This window comes from Anopheles aquasalis, chromosome 2 (genome assembly GCF_943734665.1).
Source record: "Anopheles aquasalis chromosome 2, idAnoAquaMG_Q_19, whole genome shotgun sequence".
In the NCBI taxonomy this organism is placed as follows: Eukaryota; Metazoa; Arthropoda; class Insecta; order Diptera; family Culicidae; genus Anopheles; species Anopheles aquasalis.
This window is the reverse complement of record NC_064877.1, coordinates 87,888,147-87,903,146: the sequence shown is the minus strand read 5'-3', so window position 1 is coordinate 87,903,146 and position 15,000 is coordinate 87,888,147. Positions and strand designations below refer to the sequence as shown.

The following is a 15,000-nucleotide window of genomic DNA, read 5'->3' as shown; positions in this document are numbered from 1 at the left end:
TTATGCTTCATGCGGCATGCCACGCACGCACAGCATGGTGGCAAATTGCCTTCAAATTAAGTCACACTCAGCCGGGCGCCCGACTCGGCAGGGATTTGGCAACTAATTTAAGCAAATCACAAACATGCTCGCATAACATGCTCGACAGCAAATAGCAAAACGTGTTTTTTGGCGATTCTTCCTTCCCGTATCGTTTTACCAAACTCTCGCGCCTGAAAGGATGCGTTTTTGCTGCCATTATAATGACCATTATAGCTGCAAATTGATCTGGGGGGTGATAAATTCTATGTATATTTAAAAGATTTTATGCTTCTCGCTGATTTATGCTAGCTGTTGCGGTTGTTCCATTCGTCATTAAGATGCATGCCAATTGAAATGAACATGCAGACGATGCTGGGCCTTGTCTCGCGTAAGAACGGGGCCTGAAGAGCCCACGCACGCACATTAGAGACATGTCCCTGCCAGTAGACGACCATGATCGTACATACGGCGCTGATTAACATATTTCGATCGGCATGATGTACGACGGCGATCTTCGCTACATCTCGCACGATTCTCGCGATTCCGTGGTAGATAATCGCGCTCAACCAAGATGTGGCGAGATGAGTAACATGATTCTCTCCCCAAGCAACATAACTCATCGCTCTGACGCGGCGCGATCCCCTTTCTATCTGCGTTCTAAAGAAAAAGTTAAACGCTTTTTGGTCATGCAGAAAAAAAAACAGAAAAATGGTAGACAACAACATCGCTTATCATCGCTGCATACCATTACCTGCCTCCTGGCGAAAACAACCGACGCTTCCCTGTTTTGTTTCGGCGGCCGTTATGAAACACGCAGGCATGACATTTTCCGAATGGGAACTGTGCTAATAACATAAACAATTTATACCATTAAATTAGTGGAAAGCGTGGTCCACACGCACCACAGACGATAAGCCGAGGCTTTCGATAACAACAAACCCCAGGGAGGGGCCGCTCGACTAGACGATTTGTTCGAAGGTGGTGTCGTGGCGGTTTTTGTGTTTTTTTTTACACAGGAATCATTATCTAAATATAATTTTAAAGCCATCGTCCGCTCTGTCTGGACGCGCTGGTTCGTTTGCTGGTAACTGGATCCAGGCAGTATGGAATGCACGCTAGGCGACGCCATGCTAAACATGATAAACAGTTGTAGACGGCCAGCAGTGCGTGTCCGGCACTACGGCCAACAGTTTGCACAAACGGTGCTGCTACTAGTGCTGCTTGGCGGGTTCTTGTACGATAAGAAGACCGTGCGCAACGTCCCTTGGTTGCTCCGGAACGATTTCGTGCGGCTGTGATAATCAGATTTTCATTATTTGTACATTAAGACAGCTGCAAGTTCTTGGTTCTTCACTAATTTTGCGGAGTGCTCCGTGCGGTCTATTTCCGTGCTCCGTGCGGTCTGTGGAGATAATTAACGAACGGTCGTCGGTGTCTGTCTCGAAACCATTAGCATGGCGATGCTAATCGTTAAACTAGATCAGCCTCGAGCGGTACGATCGTTGCTAAGGGTGCGATGCTGCGAGTGCGATCTTGAGAGCCGTGGCTTTTGTCTTGGATCATCATCCATCAAAACGATCGCACTCGCAAGATCATAATGTTTTACGATCAAGCATAACTTCTGCCATGCATCATAAGAGATCATGTGGAGAAGTTGGCATCTCGTTAGGCCCACCACCATAAACCACCCCGAATGCTGATGGTGGACCGAATTTGGACCTCTTCTGTTGGCCTAGTTTGATAGCGCACAGAGCGCGATATGGCATGGAGCACGATCGTACGGGCGCGCGCGCCCGCGCGTGAAGTGGCCCCCGACGAGATCGTCACGAAGATTAAAACTCTCCCCGAGTCTTCCCAGTTTATTGCCACAAATTGGTTTGTTTACAGCATATCGTCGTAAATCTCGTTTCTTGCGTTGGCTCGAGTGGCTCGCATTGTGATTGTCGCGGACGATCGACTTGGTGCTGTGGCCACCCAACGGTACCGAGTACGCGAGGGTTCGGTTGACACTTTTATTTCCCAAAACAAAAAGGAATAATAAAAAAGTAACTATATGAACCGTGGACAATAAATAATAGAGCGGATCCATGCCACCATCTAATCCATCAATAAGTGCTCCAGAAGACGCGCAGTGCGGTCTTCTGCTGAGATTTCTTCTCATTCCAGACGCGGATCGCAAGTTTCGATGAATGAATAAAATGGGGAATACATTGTTTCGCAAAGACATATGCAAGCACTCCTCCTTCTGCCTCCTGCTGGCCTGTTTAAGGTCGCGCAAGGTTTTGTTTGCCAAGTGTACACACTCGGTGCTACTTACGCCGTAGCGGTGCTGGAGCGACGTTTAATATATTTGCTTATCGCACTTTTAAGTGAACCAACAATCGCGGCTTTATACAGCCCGCAGGCGAGTTGAAGGCTGCCGGAAGTCACCACAGCAATGCTGCTGCAACTGCAATTCACAACCCGGGGGGGGGGGGGGGGGGGGGGTCCGGGATCGATCGACGATATCGAGGCGCCGCACCTCAAGGACGTCATCACACCAGTGCCAGGTTGGTTGGTGAGCTAACAAATGAAATAAATATGTTTATGCAAATGTGACGCAGATTATGCTGAGACACGGTGGCAAATTGAGCCTGACAGCGGGCCAATAGGCAATATGCGCTTGTTCTATGGAAATCCTGATCCCGATTTACATATTTCTCCACAGAAAGCTCACACTGGTTAACCTTGCGAAGGGATAACAAATGTGTGAGAAGGAAGCACTTTTTATGAAGCTATAACGGGATTTTCCGGTCGAACCATTGTTCACAATTCTTATCAAACTCTTGATTTCAATAAACAATCGAGCAGCTAAAGGGCGATCAAAAAGGCCCGGATCGTGATGCACTCCAGTTCGATCGTTCGTTGATGATTTTTGTGCGCCTGCGGCGTTCGGTTTATGACCCTAAAAACCACAGAACCACACAAGGCATGCTATGATGGTGATGCTTCTTCATCATAATCCATGCGATGGATGGATTACAGCACGTGTGAGAAAGGGGCACAAGAAAAAAGCAGAAGCAAAAGCAGAGGGAAGGGAACTGAAGAACAACATAAACCAACACGCAGGAGAATAACCACCACCACTTGTCGGTTTCGGGCGAACCATGCCGCGACATACGCGACACGAGAAGCAAACAGGCACCGCCACCGTGGTGTGCTCCGAGACCGCACTGCATCGGCGCTACGATTCCACATTTTTACAACATTTTGTCCAAGACCGCACCCCGGGAGAGGAGGAACGGGAGGAACGGGAATAAAAAAACAAACAAAACATGGACCACCTCAACATACTAGCTGGCTGGCTGGCTGGATGGGTGGCTGGAGAGCGCGGGAACACTCCGCCTTCACCGCATCAGCATAAACATATTTATGCTGACGCGAGCGCACGAGGCGCGGGTACTATCGCGGGCGCTCTTGACGAAGAGGCAACCATACACCACCTTCCCTGCCGCCGGGGACACGGACACGGATCGATATCGGGATTCGAGCCCCTTTGTCGGTGCGTTCGAAGCGCACGCTCGATGCTCGACATCTGGAATCGTAGTCCACGGACAAGCCGCGACCGCGACAACATGCTCCGCATATTATCGTTTTCGATTTTTATTAAAAAAAAAACTGTCACACAGCCCTGCAGAGCATGTGGAGAAAGCACTGGGAAATATGCTAATAATGTTCTTCTTTCATTCCAATCCAATGACCTGGAACGCGGGCGCGCGCGGGCTCAATTGGTATGCCACTGGCTGGCTGGCTGGCGGGAAGATGAAGATGCTGTTATGCCAAACGCACCGACCGTGTACCAGACACACCGAAATCAGTGCGATCCAATTGAAAATCCTGTCGGAACGTTCTGTGAAGAGCACGTGCCGCTTGTTTGCCCCCCGAGAGGATGACCCCAATTCTGGTCCATCTCGAGATGCAACTGGCGAACTGGCGTGTTGTAACCGTGCCCATGCCATGCAGTGAATCTGTTCTGACCAGCCCAGAAAGTGTGAGGTCGAACTACTGTCACTCAACCACCCGAGTTCCTAATAGAAGTTGTTTACAGACAAACGATAGACGTTCGGTTCGGGAGTGTTCTATGAGCTGATGAAGAGTCGGTGAGGCGAATCTAGGCCAGGGCATTACAGCACACCGAGCGCTAATGGAGTGGAGCGATGGAAAGCAGAAGACCGGCCACCGACCACCATGCAGATATCTTACCAAGGACCATTCCTGCGCGGTGGATGCCGGGTGCTTCCGAACTTCTTCCAAACTTCTTCCGCTGAGCGGTGGAGTAGTAAATTACCGATGGCACCGATGTTTTGCGAGGAAGCAGTGGCAGTGCACCTCTTCCACAAATTGATGGTGGCGCTTGATGATGATCACTACGACGACGTCGACGACGACGACGACGATGTTACATCGAATGTGCTGTCATCACCAACATCGCTACAAACCTTTTAGGCACTCGGGAAAGTTGGGAGAACTAGGAACCCCTTTTCCCGTCTTATGACCGTGCTTATCAAAACTTATCACGTTCACGTGAACCGTATTGCCGGATGTTTAACAGCCGCCACCCGAATCTGCCCGAAGGCGAATGTCATAACCTCACTTTGGGTCGAGGTCAAAGGAGGCGAGGCGATTCGATCGAATTTCATTGGTCCTCCTGGGTCCGACAGAGTCACAGATGGTCAGTTCTCACAGACCCGAATCACCTGTGTGTAGGGACAGCCGCCCGAACGGTGCGTCCGGCGCCGAACGTGACCGTGCTACTAATTGACGCATTTTCCGGTCGGATGCCGATGCTACGCGACCCCGATTTTAGGTTCTCTTTGATTTTCGAAAACCACACGAACTAAGCTGGCGTGGCTTCCCGTCGCTGGCCGATTGAGGGGTTTGGAATGAAAGTTTTGTCCAGTCCGGTGGCACAGAACGAACCGGTGCGACAATATATGATCGATCGTTGGTGACAAAGTTGGTTCGCTTATTGACGCCGAATACGAATGAGCAGCCGCCCTCTACCAAAAGGGAGTTCAATATTGGTCCTGGTCCTATTCCTGGTTCTATTTTGAACGAGAATTCCAATTGAAAATGGAGTTTCTTTCACTAACCTAACGCAATTTGGTGGAAATTTGCAATGCAAATCATCTCACTCCCGGACAAACAAACGAACGGTGGCACCGCGCCAAGCTGCTTTACGGACACCAGTATGTGTGTATGGCTAATGGATTCCGTGGAATGTCCGAAATCCTATCAAATTTCGCTGGAATCGCCAACTCAACTCGAAACGTTCAAAATGGCTCTTTCACAGGCACAGGTTCTCTGCCGTGGACGCGTCGCGATTTGGCAGCCTTGCTGGATCGCGACGTGAAAACAGGTTCCCTAGTTGGCAACGTGGTTCCTCGTCCGCTCGAGCGTAATCTTAATTACCCCATAGGCCAGCTAGGCGGCCTATGGTTTTGAGGTTTGGACATTCGGAGCGCGGAGCAGAGTGCTCATCTCGAGTTCCAGTCTCGTTTGGTTCGTCAATACCTAACCTTGCCCAACGCTACTCAACGTCGGCCACTCGTCTCACCATACACTTTGGCCCCCAAAAAAAAGCGTGGATATTAATGTAAATCCACACTCGCGGTACGACGAATGCGAGCTCGGATGGCGTGATAGGATTGCCATGTGATGATGGCGCTGACGACGTCGTCGCGGCCTGTGGATGATGTTAAAGTTCTGTAGCATTTCAATCATTGGCCACCGCGGAATGATGGTGTTAGGAAGGTTTTATACTCGTACAAGGCGTAGGGCGTGCTTTAGACGAACGAGGCAATTGGTGAGTCAAGCTTTGGGTAACTGGAACGTCGATCTCGTAAATGGATTCGGGCGGTTTGCGCCTGCGAATGATCCTCGGCGTAATGCCACCTGATTCACGGCCTTCGTTGTAAATGGTCAAAAGCCAAGATAACGACAGGGCATATATAACGCGCACTACCTTATGCGGGAGTGTTAATTTCCAGGAGATTCAACTCACTGATCACATCCAGCATCCCGGAGCTTGTCATGCCCAACACGATGCCACAAACAAAAGAAAATCCGACAAAAGGTTTCGTGGTGTATCATAAATTAAACTCGAAATAAATCGTTGAATTGGGAAATTGTGAAAGCAAACCGGGCGAGCACGATCAATTTCGACAGCATCTTGTCCTCTCGGTCGGGGTTGGGGGGACCTTCAACTTGAACCTTCAAACCACCTGAGCATCCCCCGGAATCGTATCCTAACGAGGCCGCACCGATGCAATCGTCCAAACGTCCCACCCCCCGCATAAAAAAAACTCTCCAAACCTGTTCTTAACAAACGACATCACCGCGGTCATTCGCAACCGATCCTCCCCCGTTTTGCCAAAATAATGAAGGCGACGACGAACGAGAAGACGAGGCGCGAGTGGGGTGCAGCGGGAAAATAAACAGAATACCACAAAACCGGTGGCCAGAAACCTGTCCTGTGCTGCGTTGATAAAGAAACAATCACTTTTCCTGTGCATCACGAATCCGGTTGCATTCGCATTCGGTCAAACAGTTTGCTTTTGCGTCGTCTAACCACGGATTGCGCCATCGATGCCACGTGTCCTGAAGATAATGTTTCAATTTTATCAAACGACCTTTTGGGTACCAAATGTCCAAAAGCCTTTACCAGACGCCAGACGCGGCGCGTCGAAGATTAATCGACTCCCTCGGTTGGACGAATAATTAAATCACCCTCGGTGACACGATATCCACCGGGTCCATTCTGCCTCCGTGGAGGACAGTGGATTGCGCGAAAGAAAGGAAATAAAAATCTCGATCGCGAGGCCGCGAGGCGCTCAGTTCGTTTCGCTCGCACGCATGCTGGCCGAACTGGACGCGAAGTTTGTCGCGAACAGACCCACGGAATGGTAAACTTTTGCACCAACCGGCTGGCCAGCCAGCCAGCCATCCGACCAGGTAGCATAAATCTCAATCGTCTCCGTGGCCGGCATCGTCGGTCGGTTACGACTTTGGCATGAAAAGTGAATGTTGCAGGGTATGTGTGCCTGTGTGCACACACGAGAGAAGATTCGAGATGCCCTGGAGTCCGAACTTTTTTGGAGGCCGCAGGCTTTAGGCTCCTGGGCGTCCTGAGGACGGAGTTAGTTGTGGAACGATTCCCAAGCCGCGTGGACGACATCACTCAGACGCTGTTGTTTGTCCCTTCTGTGTGTTTGCGATTGCACAACATCCGTAAATCTATTCGGTCGGAAGTGATGATGTACGGAAGCAGTAGAGATAGACGCCCACCGTGGCTTCAGCCAGGAGTGACCAGTGCGATCTACACGATCGATTCCGGGGCCGTATCCTTGGGATATCGCGATTGGCGGCTGTCACAGGTAACTACGATTAGATCCAAGCGGCAGCGTCAGCAACGGATGCTACTGCTGCAAGTGCAAGCATGACCTCTACGACCTGCAAGTGCACTCACATGCATGCATTTGTGTGATAAAAAGCGTGCGTGCTAGATAGTGTTTTGACAGTCTGCCCCGTTCTCCTTCAAGCTGACCAAATATTGACTAATTTGATGCCTACCATTGTTGCATACCGTGCGTGTTGGGGCCACCGCTTGTTCGATGTTTACTCGATTCGATGCGTTTTGTTGCAGCAGCGCGTGAAAGTTGAAGTTGCCGCGGTGCGATCGCGTAGTGTGCATGCTCTGTTGTTGCACAAGCAAAGCTACCGTGGGTTTTAATATCAGTAGGCCGTGCAGTGGACTCTCGCCCCGAAAAAAAAACAGGTTGGCGACTGTTGAGGTCAAATGCCATGTCACTTGTTATTCAAAAACCGATATGGATGATATGGCGGTGGCTGTTGAATGAAAAAAATAAATTCACTTAAAGCTAGAAACAATCGCCATAAAATGTGTTGACATCTTATGAAATCGGTTCGTGTGCAATCAGCTGCTTCGAGACCACACCATCCGTCATGCTGGCATGATCGGAATTCAGACATTTATGAGAACACCAAATTGTGGTGGTGGAGTTGGTGGTGGGACTATTTTTGATCGTGCCCATACACACTTGCTGTTTTAAAAGCAAACCGACACCGTCAGCACTCAGCATCAACTAATTAACCCCCTTCGACGCAAGTCGCGCGCAAAATAAACGCCACGCTGCGCCATCCGCTTAAAGCGCGAGCCTCCCAACGAACCCACCGAAAATCCGTGCCACTCTCCGTCCGTTCGTGTGTCTCCGGCCACCCCTCCGTTCCTCGTCGACAGGTGGTTTACGATATCGAATAAAATTAAATTAAATTGTAGAAGATGAAGAAGAAACAGAAGGGAGAGAAGGAAGGAAGCGAAACACTCATCGCTGACGACGACGCGGACGTCGCCGAAAGTAACGCGACCGCAACGAGAGATACATGAGCGATCATCATCATTCCACCCTCCGCGCATAATTGGCTTGATCATGCCCGGTTGTCGTCGGCCACGGTCCGCGCTTGTCTCGTCCCCATTCGAAGGAAGTTTAATGGCAACAGCTTATGCTCGCACATTGACTCACAGCGAGGCGTCCTTCGAGGTTTTTCTTTTACGCGTCCGGCGCGCTATCGAGCCGGACTTTTTTTTTTGGTTTTAAGATGTTTGGCATTCGGTCTGCCTGCCTGCCCGGTGTGTTAACGAGGTGGTGATGAAGGTGCCAAAGACACAGACAGTGGGCGCACTAATCAGCTCAGGCCACAGAAGTCAGATTTGCAGATTAAACATGCGAATCGAGTATTTCAGGAGTTGTTTGGAGGCGAATTTATGATCTAAACAGAGCGTGAACCGTCAGCAGGCCCCCATGCGGCTCATGTTGATTTAGTGTGGTTCTAGCGGCGATCGTTTCGTGTGCTGGTGCTGAGCAGATCTCGTAAATATCGCTTCTGTTATTTTTACACTTTTGACGAACGACAAATGGCTACTTTTGAAAAGGAGGAGGAGGCGGGGGACACACACGACCGGAAGCCAGGAGATTAACCTCTCCAAAAACGCCGTGATTCCGTCATCGCTCAATTTGGCACTCGGTAGGAGAGGGGCCCGGAAGGATGGAGAACGGTCGATGATCTCACTCCTTTCTGGCTCAGCCGGTGGTCTACTTTATGAATACTGACATGTTCATTATGTTATCATAAGCGCTCAGCAGCAGTCACTCTCTCGGGCAGTCTGGTGGAGGTTTTTCTGTCCCTGGGAATCTCCAGGACCATCGGAGTAACACACCAGCAGGACGTTCGACGCTGGTGGTGATGCAAAGTCAGCAACTCGTTGCAAAAAGGCGCCAGCACTGCATATGCTACACAGTACGACAACTTCATTAAATGCTAATGCAGCGCAACAGCAGCAGCAGCAACATGGACAGATGAGCAATCCTTCCATCGACTCCAGCGCCATCCTGGATGCTGTTGTATGGCTCATTTGCTGTGGATTTGAAACCACCATCGAGGGCAAAAAAAAAGAAGTGTCTTCAAACATGTGGCGCCCTATCATTCCATGTGCACTGCATATCGCATGCTCGCTATCTTGGGACCATTGCCCTCTCGAAACGCTCGTAACCATCTGGTTTCTGGTGCAAGGTGAATTTCATAAATCAGGACACAGCATCAAGTTCGCGTTCCAAACAACCCAATTCGCGACACCAACCGGTGCGTTAATATGCTGTGCATCATTTAGCTCGGCATCTGCATTTCAGAATGGAAGCAGAGCTCCATGAAATGCAAATAAATATATCTCACAGACCAGCACAATGTGGTGCAGACAGTCCCGATTCGCGGTTTGGTGGGAATTTCAGACGTGGTTGAGAACGCGCGCGCGCGTTAGTGACGCAGTGAGAGGCGGATGATTTAGAAAATTAAGGCAAAGCAGAGACATACATTTGGCATCGAATCGCGTCGCCCACAGTCACCACAGAGTAGGCCAAGCCATCTGCAGCAGCTAGACTGCTGTGCTGTGCTAGACTTGTTGGCCACCAGCGCGTTTCCTCGATGTCCTCAAAAACGGGCGCACGCGTCTCGCCCGAGGAGAGGCCATCGAACTGAAGGGGTATGAGCCAAGGTTCCGATTTGTCTCTCTTCAGTCGGACGGCCGGCCGGTTATGTGCGGAATGTGTCACAAGCGCAAGGCGTGAGAGCTCTGGCGGGGTGGTGTCTGGCTGGCTGGGTAGACTGAGGTTACGGCGTGGCACATATATATGCATTCAGCGAACGCACAGAGCTAGACAAAGACGGTAGCAAACAAACGGACGCTCGTTTTTGTCTCGATCGAGCGTTTAAAAAAAAGGAGGAACACGGATTTGCGGCCTCGAGTGAAGCAAATGGCCTACGATGCAAGATTGATGTGCTTATACTTTAGGCGATTAAGATTACAATGTTCGAGAATGTTACTAATGTCGAGTTTTGTTTTTTTTTTCTTCTTGTTTCTCTTAACAGGTATGTCACAACAGCTGAATCGAGTGGCAGTATCGTGGCGAGTATAGCTTAAGCCTAGACCTTAACCTATCAGTCGCAAGATGATTTATTCTAATCGCTCAAGGGTGGCATTCAGCAAGAGTGGCCTTTCGAAGAAGAAGGAATCGAAAGGTGCTAGTGGTTCTGGTTGGTAGTTTTCGTAAGGTAAAATCGGAAGCTGTCGCTCAAGAAGCACAGGTTTAATTGGTTGAAATAGCGGGAACTGTTGATGTTCTGGGGGACAGCAGATATAGCTGATCGTATCCTCGAATCCACAGATCTTGATCTGCCTGGCGTTTCCCTGGTGGGCGGTCACTTCTCCCTCACACATATACTCTGGCATGCAGTTCCCTCGGGTACCGGCATGTGTGGTACACTCGCTACCGAGCTCAAACTCATCCATACCATCTCCTCGGAACACCAGACCCGCTTCGGTTGGAGGTCGATAGAGGACAAAGCGGGTTATCCAGTCGATGTAGCTGGTTAGGTTGGTAGTTACTATTGGCTCCACCGAACCATAGTCCGTGGCGTATGTTGTCAGTCCATAGATAAATCGATGAGTGCTGTCCAGCACTCCGGCACCATGTTCCGGTATAACGACTCCCGGTGTCACCTGTCGATTGACATCCCAGCACGTATGCCGTGTTCCATCTGGCAGGCTTTGATCGAACAACGTCGTCAAGTTGTTAGCAACCGCATCACTGCAACGCTTCACGAGAGGGAAGTAAACATTATCTCCCTTTGAGAACGTGCGACTCTCGCCGTACGGAGCGTGAACGGACACGTAGCGCATGTCACTACCATGCTGTTGACGAATACAAAAAGGAACAAGCGCATTATGCTCGATCAGATCACGTTCCAGCAGTAGCAGTGCTGTGTCTCTCGATCGGTCATTTGCCTTATGGCCGGCATGTTTCAATATCTTGACGATGTTCACCCGTTCGCCAGTAGGAAGCTCGATGTGCAACGGAGGCTCGGTACCAGCCTCTGCCATGCAGCTTATCGAGCTGATAACCGTATTCAGCTTAATCAGCATCCCTACACACACTCTTTCGATGGTCAAAGACGGCCACACGAGCCTAACAGTCATGTTACCGTATGCTCCATGGTTACACTCGCGAGCCACTAGCTTGGACTTGGTCTTCTTCGCGAACTCATCCCAACAAGCGACGGGATCGTGTGTTTGTCCTGGTGCACAAACCTCTGACGTCTCCGGTAGCGCTATACAGCTTGGTGCGAACTGTGGATCGGGTTGCAAGTACTTCTCTAAACGAAGCAGAGCAACATCATTCAGATACGAGGAATCCCGAAACCCGGGATGGATCTGTATCTCGACGATTTTCGTTCGCTCGATTTCGTTTCCATCCTTTAGCTCCACCTCGATTGGTCCGATGTCTCCACCGGAACGAATGCACCTTGCCGAGGTAACGACCGTGTTGTAATCGATCAGGGTGCCACTGCACGTGTCCGAAGATCCAGTCACTCCGTCAGGCCACAGAATACGCACACGGCTCACGTAAGCATCACGGATTAAGCACTCGGGAATGAGGTTCTTCCAGTGTCGAAAGTACGAATATTTGCTGGTACAATGGAGTGGATTCATCGTTTCATTCACTACCGATTCGATCCAGGGTATGTGATCAGCTAGCAGTTGATAGACACCGGGTGATCCCGTACCACAACCGCGCCCAAACGATGTAACGCCAACAATAAACGGATGGTGGTGGAAGAAACTCGACAACGTCACTTGCAACGGTCCACCGGAATCACCTTGGCATGTATCGGATTGCGCATTCGCGGCACACAATTGATCCTTGGCAATACCATCGGCGAGTCCTCGGGTGTTGTGAAATTGCTCCTCACACTCTTTATGATCCGTGGCGTGGAGTCGTGCCTTCAGGAGGTCCGGTATCGGGCTGCCACCGAAACTGGTCGCACCGAATCCAGCCGTTTCGTAATCATTGTCCGGTTGTTGGTGTTTTGTCCACAAACACCCAGGGCAGACACCTTCACTGAGTCTGTAGGCAAAAACAAAACGATCATAAGATACTGGTTGACCTACATCGTATCACCGAGAACTTACCTCACGGTATCGTTGAGTTCGACCAACGCCAGATCGAAATACTTGCGCGAGTAACGATGATTGGGATGGCGAATGATTCGCATGATTTCAAACTGCTGCGCGTATTCATCATCGTCGCTGGACGCGAGATTTACATCCCCTAACCGCACATACCGTGGCGCCTCGTTATTGTCGTCAGATGCACAGTGAGCGGCCGTCAGTACGAAACGTTCCGTTATCAGTGAGCCACCACACATCCAGCGGATCGGTTCGTTTGGCATTTCTCCAGCCCAACCAAGCACGGCCATATGGGGAAATTCGGTCACATTCACTAGCTCACCACCGAATATCAAACACTGGGTGTTGAAGATCCTTCGCTTGTGGAACCGCTCACTGCAATCGCTGAGATCTCGGCGCTGATAGTAATCCTCCGGAATGGTCTCGCTGAACAGTCGATGCCCTCCGGTGAGGGCCACCACGGTGAACAGCAATACTGGAAGCAGAAGCTTCATGTTTGTTCAAACAACCTCTTCGAGAACCGGATCGTTGGCGATCTTTCGTTCGTCTGAGCTAGTGCGAACGGTTGTTGGCTCCTTTTGTAGCCTCTGAACTCCAGGTCCACCTGTGGTGACTTGAATCTTTTTTTTTTTTACGGATGGATACCTTACGGATGGAGCCGTATTTATGGCGACTTGAATCTGGCACAAGCCTGTTTTGCCCCCAAGCCGGGGAAGTACCAAATCATCGCGATGAGGGAATCACCGATCGCTGGCATGAGTCATCCTTCTCACAAGTCACCCCTGACGCTAAACAGCCTCTGCAAATATCGTCTAGTATCCTTTGCGTTTGTTTCAGAAATGCCATCCTAGACGTTTCAAGCTTCAAAAAAGAAAATCTTTTCCTAAAAAACAAGCCAAATTTAGCTCGTTAAAATGGTAAAGAAATAGAGCTAATGGTACGCAGAACTAGAAAAAACATAATGAACGCCATTTAAATCACGCGCATTCCGGTCTGTCGCCGGCGTGAATTGGTTAGCCTAAAGATAATAATCAATCCACCAGTAACGATCCGCGAGAAAAGACCAGTTTGCTGCTGCTGCTGCTGCTGCTGCCTGCTGTCTGGTATGGCGCTGCCGAACGAAACGAGATCCTCATCAACAGCAGCAGCATCAGGATGCATAAATCTGTTGGATTTCTGCGAAATAATCCAACAGCGAACAGCGGCCTAGTCGCTTCATCAGGGGTCTCATCAACGTGGCTTAATGCGTCCAAAGAACGAAACTTGTTTATTTGAACGGAAACATAGCCTACGAGCGTCATTCTCTTCTGTTCTGCCGTAGAAGATCAACCCTAGTGCTACTCTTCCTATTTATTTACCTTCAGCTATTCACATTTTTGGCCGATCACTGCTCGATTGACGGATAGCAGGAAACTAGGCAGAATCTAGCCAAGCGAGACGTCGTGTATGCGCACGTGTCTTTCGCGTTTACGGCAATTTATGCACTTGAACTCCCTCGCCTTGACTTGCTCTGGGTGCGATGATGACGCAGATTAGAGTGGAGGTGCTTGAGCGCAGACACGCACCCGTCCGTTCGATCCGATCCGATCCGATAAGTCTTCTCAAAGACCATGACAGATCGGACAGCTTTTTGGAATCCGGCCCATAAGCACGCACGGTTCGAGATGGATGTGACGATGTGCTACACGCGCTCGCACGCCCGATCATTGGGCAACGAGGTTTTAGAATGTTTTTCGTTTGGGAAAACGATAAATGTTGTAAGAATTCCGCTTTCAACAAGCGCACGCAATGGCAGGAATGCGACAGCAGCACACAATGCACAATGGATCATGCTCTGCGTTCGAACCGGAGCGAACATTGGTGATGGACTAATTTGATTATCGGCATTAGGAGAGCGATTTCACAATCGAGGCAACTCTGAAACTCAATTTCATTTCTAAATCACACACCTCAAAACATATTGTGTTTGAGTTCCCACAAATCACACGCAGAAGCCCAGCTGCCGGCACACCTTATGCTTCTGGTGGGGCGACATAGATTCCATTTCCAATTCCCCTTCTGGAACTGGAGGCACAACATCATGCGGCGTAATGCTATGAGCAATGATGCACACGTGACATTCAGCGAGAGGAGAAGGTAACCGAGAGGTACATAGAGCGGGCCATCACCCTCCGGCCATCATTGCGGGTTCTGTAATTGATCCGGATGACTAGATTCCGTTTCAGGTAGCGGCGAAGGCGCCGTTGTCGATCCCAAATCGGTCCCGGGGGTTAGCTGTTGTGCAGCTGTTGCAGCAGCAGCACCAGGGAGAAATGCTTTCACGGGCCAAATGCATTCGATTGTGATGAGGATTTACATTTTTAAACTGATCTCGGGTGTCCCGGGAATGCTTGCGCAAG

General features: G+C 50.0%; 2 protein-coding genes across 2 annotated transcripts in view; one reads left to right on the top strand and one right to left on the bottom strand.

Annotated features, from left to right (window-relative positions):
* The window catches only part of LOC126569311 (uncharacterized), a 58,216-nt gene that overhangs the window by 17,241 nt on the left and 25,975 nt on the right, over nucleotides 1-15,000 (top strand). The gene's annotated exons all lie outside the window — the stretch shown is intronic.
* On the bottom strand, nucleotides 10,506-13,136 carry LOC126569312 (uncharacterized). The gene is made up of 2 exons (XM_050226296.1): nucleotides 12,605-13,136; nucleotides 10,506-12,539 (listed from the first exon to the last, which is right to left on the bottom strand). The coding sequence occupies exons 1-2, from the start codon at nucleotides 13,093-13,095 to the stop codon at nucleotides 10,589-10,591; spliced, it is 2,442 nt and encodes an 813-aa protein (XP_050082253.1). The 5' UTR covers nucleotides 13,096-13,136; the 3' UTR covers nucleotides 10,506-10,588.